The following is an 11080-nucleotide window of genomic DNA, read 5'->3' as shown; positions in this document are numbered from 1 at the left end:
GCGCACAATAGTATGATTTACAAAAACTCACAGAACCTGTGGTAATAAATTATACTCAATGTACTTGTTAAACAATAATGAACACAGTATAATGTTTGGGAAAAAATGAAAAATTATCCATAATATTTCTCAATTCAATATACTCACATGGAAATCCTTTCTAGCATTTTATTAAGCAACGTTTTATTTAAAAATTATAAAATATATGTAAAAAGCTGGAAAAAGAAGAAACAACAGAAATAAAAACACTGCAAACTTCTACCTCCAGAGGAAGCTACTATCTTGGTTTTGACACATGTTCTTGCAACCTTTTTCCTAAGTATGCACAATGTATTCTTTTCTACATTGATATGCTATCAATTTCCTTGTAGTGTCAACTTTTTTCTTAGTAATCTTTGTAGACAGACACTAGGAAGTTCCCATGATCCCAACCTCTAGGTTTTCTCTTATGTAATCCCTTCTTATTGAGTACAGGTAAGATCTATGATTTGCTTTTGGAAAAAAGAATATGGCACAGGTGATGAAATGTCATTTCCACAATAACATTACATAAAAATATAACCCATCTTACTATAAGGCTCTCTCCCTTGCTTTGAGAAAGCTGGAAGTCATTTTGAGATGTGGCCTATGGCCAACAATCAGTCAAATATTCAAGCTTATAGTCTCACAGCCCATAAAAGACTACACGATGCCAACAACTACAGTACATGAATTTGAAAGTATGTCCAGCCCAAGTACAGCTTCAGATGAGATCACAGTGCCAAATGACTGACTGCAGCCTTGTGAGTCCCTGAAGCAGAAGACCTAGCCAAGTCATCTTGTGATACTGTTACAGTGACAATACAGCAATTTATCAAAACATATTCACATTCCAAGAAATGTCATTCCACAAAATGTTTTATAATGGCTGCATGGTATTTCATTGTATCGGTACACTACACTTTATTTAATTAAATTGCTAAAACTGAACACTTAAATTACTTTTAGTTTCTCATTATTCTTGAATAATATGCAGTGAAAAACCTTGTACAAATGTTTACCCTCATTACTGACATTCCCTCTCAGAATAATTCCAAGAGAAAGAATTCCTCGGTCAAAAGAAATGCATACTTTATTCACCTGTGTGCTCTTGGTCCATTCCTTTCTATCTCTGAGGTCTCTAATGTACTTTAGGTCTCTACTGTACTTAAAGCCTTTCTTCTTTAGTTCCTTTCTCTAAGACAATGAACATTTCCAAATTCTTTGAATTTCTCTTCAATTACTTATAACGTTTTTTTCTTTGTGGTGTTGGGAATTAAATTCAGGGCCTCATGCATGCTAGGCAAGGATTCTACCATTGAACTATATTTCCGGCCCTTTAAAATTTTTTTTTTTTTTTCTTTTTGTACTGGGGATTGAACTCGGGTCCTTGTGCTTGCAAAGCAGGCCACTGAACCGCTGAGCTAAATCTGTGAGACAGGTCTCACTAAATTGCCTAGGCTGGGCTCAAACTATGATCCTCCTGCCTCAGCCACCCAAATTTCTGGGATTAGAGGCATAAGTGACTGCTCTTTCATCCAAAATTCCTCAAAACTAGTCCACAATGACTATCTCTATATCATTTTCCATATTCCTTAAGATCCTATGTTAGCCTGTGTATTCTTTTATTGTTCCACTGAAATTATTCTTTCAAAGATACTGTAATAACTTTATAATGCTGGATCATTTCTGATTTTATTTTTTCACTGCTAACACATTTGACTCTCCTCTACTGGAATTTGTTGGGGGTTTTCTTAATGTTGTTATTGCTGTTTAGAGAGAAAGTCTTGATAAGTTACCATGACTGGCTTCAAATAGTGATCCCCCTGCCTCAGCCTCCTTCCTGAGTAGCAAGAGTTATAGGCAGGTGCCAACACACTCTGCTTGAAATTCTCTTTTCTCTGTATTGTCTTCTGTTTGTTTCTTCTTCCACCTCTTTAATGATTTCTCAGCATTGTTCACAGGCCTATCTTCCTCAGTCTATCCCTAACTTTTAATCTTCCACAAATTTTACAGTTGACCCTCTTGATTTTCTATATGACCTTTTTTTTTTTTTCCTTTGGCACTGGGGATCAAACTCAGGTCCTTGTGCTTGTGAGGCAGGTGGTGGCACCACTGAGCTAAATCCCCAGCCCTCTATATGATCTTCTATTTTATTTTTTGAAACAGGGTCTCACTATGTAATTGAGACTGACCTGGAACTCACTTTGTAGCCCAGGCTGGTCTCGAACTCACAGCGATCCTCCTGCCTCAGCCTCCCAAGTGCTGGGATTACAGGCGTGCGTCACCACACCTGGCAATCTCTATATGATCTTTTGAAAGGTAGTTTAATTACACCACATATTTGCCAATAATGTACACACCTTAATCCTCAGCTCTCATTATTTCTAAGTTCTAGGATAGTCAACTTTTTGTAAGGTTTTTAGGATTTGCAAATATCACAAGTATGTCAAACTAAATCCACCTCCCCACCTTGCTCTTCTTGTTATATTATCTATTTCGTGTGGTACAACTAGTCGCCTTCTGAATACTCAACCAAATTTGAACCCCAACAGTCAACATTAACTCTTCCCCTAATCACCAAATCTTGCTGTATTTCCCCCCATCTCTCTAGACCAGTGGTGGTGAACCTATGGCAGGTGTGCTGTCTATATCACCAAAAGCTCTAAAAGGTTTGCCATCACTGCTCTGGACCAACTTTCTTTATCCTCAGCCTCATGACATATCCTCTATTTTTGCCTTCCTCAAACAGATCTTTCAAGATGTTAGTAAAATAAACCATTAGTTTTCTTTTTTTGGTTACTTTGGTCTTAGTAATGGGGATTGAACCAAGGGCCTTGCACACACTAGACAAGTGTGGGGCCACTGAGGTTCATCCTCAATCCCAGTAGTTTACATTATTCTAAAGATGATTTATTTATTATTCTACTATGAAATAGACATTATGAACTTCCTTTTATAGGTATAAAAACTACATCTCAGAGATATTAAAGGGCACATCTAAGTGATTTTACAGAACTGCAGGAAGATGGCAGAGTGGTGAGCAGCAGAGAAAGAGCCTCTCAAAGATTTGGTGCCCTGACAATGGCACAACAGCAGTGCAAGGAGGAGAAGGAGGGAAGTGGGACCCTGGGACCCAGGAAGGATCTGTGGCAAGTACAGAAGGCTGCAGGGAGAGTGAAGAGAGAGGCTTTAACAAAAAGGAAGGAGATACCAAGCATCCCTCTCTCCCATAGCCCAAACTCTCAGCAAGGGAATCAGTAGGCTGAACCTGCAGACACATAGTGAGTATGGACAACTGCAAAGAGGCCTTCACCAAGAAATGTGCCAATAGGGGGCTGGGGATTTAGCTCAGCGGTTCGGTGGCCTGCTTTGCAAGCTTAAGGACCCAAGTTCAATCCCCGGTATCCCCCCCCCAAAAAAAAAAAAAACCAACAAACAAAAAAGAAATGCGCCAATGGAACAGGAGAGTGGACCCACCAGACTGTAGTGGCTAGTGAGTTATCCAGGTTCAGACTTCACCCACAAGAGGGTAACTGGCTGGTAGCCATCTTGGAGAAGGGGCAACTGAGCTTGGAACTCAGAACAGCTGTGGATGGAATCCATCTAGAGGCTCTCCAAGTGCCTCAATGTGGGTGCTGAGTTCAAGTCAGCAGGAAGTCAGGGAGCCGAGTTCAAGCCAGCAGAAGACCATAGGCTGCTGTAGGCTCAAGAAATTTGGTTCCAACCTCATAGCCAGAAACTGGCCTGAACTTCAGAGGAACTAAAGGGGCAGGCTGGCTGAGGTTGTCCACTATCCCATACCGCTGTGAAGCTGCAGTTAGCTGCTTGGATTTTAGTATATGTGCTGCTGAAGCAAGCACTAGCTGCTGGGATTAATCAATTTGGCTCTGGATTCTGTCCACAATGTCTAACAATGACGGCAAAGACACGACTTGAATTGAGTTTTCTCTTTTTTTTTCTTTTTCCTTTTTTCCTCTTTCTAGTTGCTTTGTTTTTCTTGATGTTTGAACACGGTTTCTAGTTTTTTTGTTGATGTTGTTGTGTTCTTGTTTTTGCATCTTTTTTTGGGGGGGGGTCCAGGCATTGAACTCGGGACCTTGCTCTTGGAAGGCAGGTGGCAGAACCACTGAGATAAAGCCCTGGCCCCTGTTCTTATTTTTATTTTCTCCTTTTCTCTTTCCCACCTGTCTTTACCAGTTTCCTAAAGTTTGTCCTCCAGCCTTGCTTCCAGTCTCTTCTATTTGTTATTTACCGCCAAGCCCTTTTTAATCTTCTCCCCTCAGGGTGAAATTACCATATTATGGGTCATGGTTTGTCATTTTTCTAGACTGCATTTGATGCTATTGTTATTAGTGACTGTACTACTTTAGCCAAGGTGACATAATTGTGCTACTCAGTTTTTCCTCCTGGTATATTAAGACTGAGATTGCCTAAGGGTGTTAAAAAAAAATCCTACATGCCAGTGCCAAAGAACTGGCAGCTGGACCAAGTAGGCAGAAACTTCTCAGCCCCAATAAAGTGAAGAGGTAAGATCCTGCAACAGACTCAGAACACAAAAGCTAGCTTCACCTGGAAGATGCTTCTGAGAAGTAGTCATTTCCTAAGGGTCTTAAATACTGGCAATAAAGCTACTCATCATAAGAAATTTATAAGCATCAATCTAGGAATCAAACGTTAAAAAAAAAAATAGAAAATGAGAGGACACTTAAACAAGGTACAACCCCGATGGACTTTCAGCTCACCAAAGGCAAACCCTGGGGCAATGAAATGGAATAATCCAAAAACCACCCATCTAAATGATTTTCTTTTTGTTTGTTTTATTTTTCTTTTGGTACTGTAGATAGAACTTGGACCTTCCACTTTTGAGGCAGGTGGCAAAACCACTGAGCTAAATTCCCGGCCCTAAATGATTTTACATAATAACATCTACTTTCCAATATGATGTCACAAAACCTTTAATATTTACAATAGTCAATCTTATATCATTGTCTCAATGTGGAGACAACATATACAGACCAAATGGATTCAAAAGGATAGTTTTTTCAAAGAGCTAACATCATCTGTGAACGCTATACATAAAGAAATTATATCTTAGTGATAAAAAGTATGGCAGAAAAAAAGTCTAATTACACCTCTCAGCTATACCAATAGTCTTTATCTATAACTCCTGGGTAGAGCGCCATCTGAGTGGAGAGAATATGCCGAAGAGCTTACTTAGTGAAACCCGTTTGGGTCAAGACCTCTCTCCCTCAGCAGGAGGAGAAAAAAAAAGAACTTTTACTCTAAAATTCAGTACAATTCTTAAGAGAATAACATTTCCTTCCAACCAAATATTTAACAGTGGAAAAGGCATACAACCTGAAAGTCCAAATCAATACTTTTATTAAACTGGGTGTGGTGGTGCACTCGGAGGCTAAAGCAGAAGGATTTCCCTGAGTGAGTTTGAGGCTGGCCTGAGCTGCATAGTGATTTCAAGGCCAGCCTGAATTATAAAGCTAGACCCTTCTCAAAAAAAAAAAAAAAAAAAAAAAAAAATAAAAAAAAACTTAAGGGCTGGGTATTTAGCTCAGTGGTTCTGCCACCTGTCTCACAAGCACAAGGTCCCAAGTTCGATTCCCGGTACCAAAAAAAGTTAAAAAAGTCTACATACCTTAGAACATAGAAAAGTATGTTATGATTAATTATACTAAAATCACTTTTACATGGCTATTACTCTTTAAAGAAAAATATTTTTATCAGTATACAGAAATCTTGAATTTAGGAAACCCACTAAGTGAATGTCTCCTATTTAAAAGATTAGTCTAAAGTCCTAAAAGCTGGTTTATTAAAGGAGAGTGAGCCTTTTCTAAAGCTAACAACTGACCTGCATTTGCTTTAAGGTCTTCAGGTGTGACCATGACAACAAATCGAATTGCACGCTCATTTCGAAACATTTCATAAGACCACCGCCGGATAGATCTCATGCATTTCACTGCTGCAATGCCATTATTAGCAATAAGAACCTGGAAGGAAAACAAATTGGAGGAAAAGAGAAAAAAATACAATGAGAGATGAAAAAAGATCAGAGAATTTTTGTTCATCTCTTTCTCTGAAAAAAATCAGAATTTCAAGTAGAATTCTAAGTAGTGAAGACTGTGAGGAATCAGTTCCCACATGATCAAGCAGTATTTTTCAATATGTACTAAGCAAATACTGCAATATGTGCCATGTAGAACTTACTCCATTCTGAATTTACTTCTTTTTTTGTACTGGGGATGGAACCCAAGTCCTTGCACTTGCAAGGCAGGCGTCAGAACTACTGAGCTAAATTCCTAGCCCCCTGAATTTACCTCCTGAAGAGAAAAAAGTTACAATTTCTCATATCCTGTTTAGTCATCCATACCTATTACTAGGGAACTGAAAAAAACAAATTTCAGAGGGATAATGTACTAAAAAAGAATAGAGGAAGACTAAACTGTGCAATATCGTATACAATTTCCTGCTGTAAAGTAAAACATAGTCTTAAACATCTTTTAAAAATCTGACATAAATTGCCCCCTTCCCCATGTTGCACAGGTCATAGTAAGGGTGAACCTTCTAGAGAGTGAGTGCCCAAAATGCATCCCAATACCCAGTTACTTATCCCAAAGTGTCAACACTCGGATTAAGCCTGAATACTAAAGTTTTAGTTTAGAAATAACTCATACATTAAAAGAAAAATACAGTATGGGCCAGGGATTTAGCTCAGTGGTTCGGTGGCCTGCCTTGCAAGCGCAAGGACCCAAGTTCGATCCCCGGTACCAAAAAAAAAAAACAGTAATAGAGTTTTCAATGATACAGCCCACTGCGGCATATATGCAATTTGTTTGCCACCACTGGTAGATGTCTCAGAATGGCTCATAAGAAAAATAAAAATCAAATAACTCTAAGACTTCTCTGCAAATACATGAGTCATCAACATACTTGTCTTGAAATCATGCACCTGAGAAAACACAGATGAATACATAATCTACCTTTAAGGAAAGAATAACAAAAGTACACTGCTGAAGCTATACTTTGGAATATAATACATTCTTCAATCTTTTAATCACTATATGGTATTTCAGTCAACCTCTAATCACTATATGGTATTTCAGTCAACCTCTCAGCTCTGACATGGTTTAGATAAAAATGACACAGAATTACCATAACATTTCAAAATACATGAAATTTCTTCAAGTATTTCATGTGATATACTCCCTTTAAACATCTCAAATACCTGGTGGAAGGTGGAAGTCACAATACATCAAATTGCTGAAGCCTTCTGTTCTCAAACTCTGTACCACTTTAGATCTTAATCCAATGCTGTCCCATATTATCTTTTTACCAGCACCCCATAAGATAATCAATTCCTAATTCCTCGTACTCTGTTGTATCAATGCAGCCCCACTTTGTAAAACCACAAGATCTTTCAAAAATAACTTTGTGAGGAATGTTTTTTTTTTAATTTTTTTAAAACAATGTTTCAGTTCCTTAATTATGACTAAATTAGCAATGGTAAATATATATTAGAGAAAATAATGAAGTTATACAACAGGATGCTAGGAGGCAGAAAAGAAAACTGCACAAAGAGACAAAGTCTCTGAAAATCTAAATATTAATTTTGAACAAATCTAGACAACAAATCTAGGCATAAAATCACAGATACTTTGCAGTGCTAGAGATCTGACCCAAGGCCTGGTACATGCTAGGCAAAAACCCTACCAGCTGAGCTACATGCCTGTCTCTCAGGTACTTTTAAGAAACTGACAAGTTATAACTTACCTTCTCAATCACCTTATTTCCCCCAAAACGAGTAACAAATTCTGCAGGAGAAGCCACAGTGAAATCTCGCTGTGAGTCTATTTTCTTCCGGTCTCGACCTTGTTTTACTAGGTGCAACCCAGACATACTGGACCTACAACAATAAAAACCATGTGAGAAACCATGTGAGTCTATAGGTCTATAGATAGGATTTCTTCACACTATCCATACCTGCTGGAAACCTGCTTCTCATTACCATTCTCATAAGAGTACTTCCAACTGTATCCTGTTAGAGTTTGCATCCTGGCAGACCACACAATTTTCTTTTCTTTTCTTTTCTTTTCTTTTCTTTTCTTTTCTTTTCTTTTCTTTTCTTTTCTTATTTTTTTTTTTTTTTTTTTTTTTTTTTTTGAGATAGGGTCTCACTAGTAGCTGATACTGATCTGGACCTCACTAGGTAGGCCAGGCTGGTCTCGAACTCACAGCGATCCTCCTGCCTCAGCCTCCCAAGTGCTGGGATTACAGGCATGCGCCACCATGCCCAGCCAACACACAATTTTCAAATGAAAGAGAAATAAAGAAAACCCTCAACTGGAGAAATTGAAGGGAAAAAAGTTTTCCTGAACAACAACAACAAAAATAGTATCAAGGTTTATCAACAAATGCCATCACAAAGACAGAAGGAAATGATGTAGTATAAATACTTGACTGAGAGACTGAAAGTTAAACACAGCAAGGCTGTGACTACTGTACACATAACTCTGTATTTATCTCTGTATTCCTACCTTCCATCTTTCTTATGGGCTTTAACTGTATATTTTTAACTGCCTGCTAAATGTTCTACTTGCGTATCTCACAGGCATATCCAAACCAACAACCTCAAAACCAAATTCTTTACAGGCCAACATAATATACCATTTTTTTTTTTTATCAAATTTAAGATAGCTACCTTTCTTTTACTTGTTAAAATCTCTGATGTTAGTATATATCTTACAACTGATGTCTTAATTGATAGCATTATTCTCCTAGTGGTACATAAAATAATGCTGCTAACAATCAATGGTGTGTCAGATTAAATGAAAACAGGAGAAAGAGCACAAATTTGAGTTTAAATTCCAGACCTGGAACAATGATCTTGACAAATTACTTAGCCTTGCCCAGCTTCAGTTTTCTCTTTCTAAAATATGCACAGTGGTCATTGTTCCAATTGTATCTCAGCTTCAAGCCTACCCTTTCATCCTTTGCCCTGTAACAATGGGGCTAGGACTAAAAGCTTCACTTCCAAGACTCCTCTGATAGCTCTCTCCTGTTCAGTTCTGCCAATGAGAATGTAGAAAGGTAAGATAAAGGACTTCCTTTCTGTTTTCCAACTCTTATCAGTGTCACTTTGGCAGTGACAGTTCATTTAAGCCTCTAGCTTCTTTTGCCATTCCCAAAAAGCCTTAAAAACACTAGCAGTAGGGGTTATAGCTCCTTGGCAGAGTACCAGATCTGCCCTGCTCACTCACCCTCTGTACCAAGCTACCTAGCCTTACTCATCCACTGTCAGACCAAGCTTCCTCCAAAGGGATATTTTTTTTTTTTTTTTTTTGGTACCAGGGATTGAACTCAGGTCCTTGCACTTGAGAGGCAGGCGGTGGCAACACTGACCTAAATCACCAGCCCCCTCCAAAGGGATTTTAGCACAAGCTACTCAAAGCTCACTCCTAGAGGTCCAAATACCAGGCTCCAGGGCTCTCTTCCAAGCTCCTAGATTCTGGTAACACTACCTCTCTTCTCTTTTGTTCTCCCAGCCTTAGAGATGAAAGGGGCTTCCTGAGGTTAACTCAAGATTACTTCAACATTCTTGTTTTGCTTTGATTCTTCTAACACCTCTGTTTAAAATACCTAATGCAGTTTCTCTTCCCATAAGTAGACCTTGACTGGGAGATTCTCTGAAAGGATTTTTTCCTTCCTTTCCTACAATCTAACTTCAACACTATAGTAAGTTATCTTTTCAAAATAAAAGAATATGATTAAAATCTTCTGATAAACCAGTCACAGTGGCACATGCCTGTAATCCCAGTATCTTGGGAGGCTGAGACAGAAGGATCCCAAATTCAAGCCCAACCAGGGCAGTTTTGCAATTTAGAGACCCTGCTTCAAAAATAAAAAGGCCTGGGGATCTTCCTCAATGTAGAGGCCCTGAGTTCAATCTCCAGTACATTCCTCCTCCCCCAAGTATTCCCACAGTGTCATGCCAACCCATACTGCAGCCTGAGGCAAAGAGAAAACTCAGTATTATGATCCTATCTTTATTCAAAATACTGATGTTTTGCTCATTATGGATTCTTTACATTGATTTTGACTTTTAAAACATTTCACTAAAATATTATTTATATTATGGGAACGAAAAATATTAAAATAAAAAGATTCAAAGGTGTACTCTGTTTTCTTGCTGTAAAGTTTTAGGTACTATTGTTAGGTACTATTTTCCACTCTTGGCTCCAATTTTATCATTCATTCATTCATTCAGCTATACTGGGATCAAACCTACGACTCCTTCATGCATGCTAGGCAAGCGCACTACCCCTGAACTATATATATCCACCTCTTCTGTGCAATTTTAAATATGCAATTGTTTCTCCCCTTTAGAATGTAAGTCTTTGAGGAGGGAGGGACCAAATCTTGAAAGACTCTCTTTTCTGTTACATAGCATACTATTTGGCTTTCTACACACATATAGTTTATTTGCTCTTATTTGTGGAGGGTTGTTATTTGTTTTTATTTTTTGCAGTACTGTAGATCAAGTTCACAGCCTTGTATATCCTAAGAAAGCACTCTACAATGGAGCTACATTCCCACCTTTTAAAAAATTATACTTTTGAGGTAGGATCTTACTAAACTGCCTATCCTACCCTATAATTTGTGATTTTCTTGCCTCAGGCTCCAGAGTAACTGATATCACAGGTATGTACCACTATGCCTGGCTAATATATATATCAATATTGAATCAAATTTCCCCATAAGGTCAACACTGAACCTAACCACTGAGTTTGATTTGGTTCTCATCCCAATCCACTTTGTGACCAGAACTGTGTAAAGAATTAAGTTCATGAACTGAACTACCTAGATAGATAGATCTCTAATCAGTTCTCTTCACAGAATCTCTATCAAAACTCAGCAATATAGGGGTGCACACCTGTAACACCAGCACTCTGTGAGGCTGAGGTAGGAAGACAGAAATTTTGAGTCCAGCCTGAGCAACTCAGTGACTTAGTAAGATTCTATAAAAAAAAAAAAAAAAAAAAAAAAAAAA

At 38.2% G+C, this 11080-nt stretch overlaps 1 protein-coding gene across 7 annotated transcripts in view; it reads right to left on the bottom strand.

Moving 5' to 3' along the window:
- Positions 1 to 11080, bottom strand: part of Acaca (acetyl-CoA carboxylase alpha) — a 281891-nt gene that overhangs the window by 181383 nt on the left and 89428 nt on the right. For all 7 annotated transcript variants that reach the window (XM_033762915.1, XM_033762912.1, XM_010626803.3 and 4 more), the window contains 2 exons: positions 7804 to 7936; positions 5885 to 6023 (listed from right to left, as the gene is read on the bottom strand). In XM_033762915.1, the coding sequence (XP_033618806.1) occupies positions 5885 to 6023; positions 7804 to 7936 (272 nt within the window). The remainder of the gene's footprint in view (positions 1 to 5884; positions 6024 to 7803; positions 7937 to 11080) is intronic.

The sequence above is a fragment of the Fukomys damarensis genome, unplaced genomic scaffold, assembly GCF_012274545.1.
Source record: "Fukomys damarensis isolate Sample0158 unplaced genomic scaffold, DMR_v1.0_HiC HiC_scaffold_13, whole genome shotgun sequence".
Taxonomy (NCBI): domain Eukaryota; kingdom Metazoa; phylum Chordata; class Mammalia; order Rodentia; family Bathyergidae; genus Fukomys; species Fukomys damarensis.
This window is presented reverse-complemented; position numbering and strand designations above follow the sequence as displayed.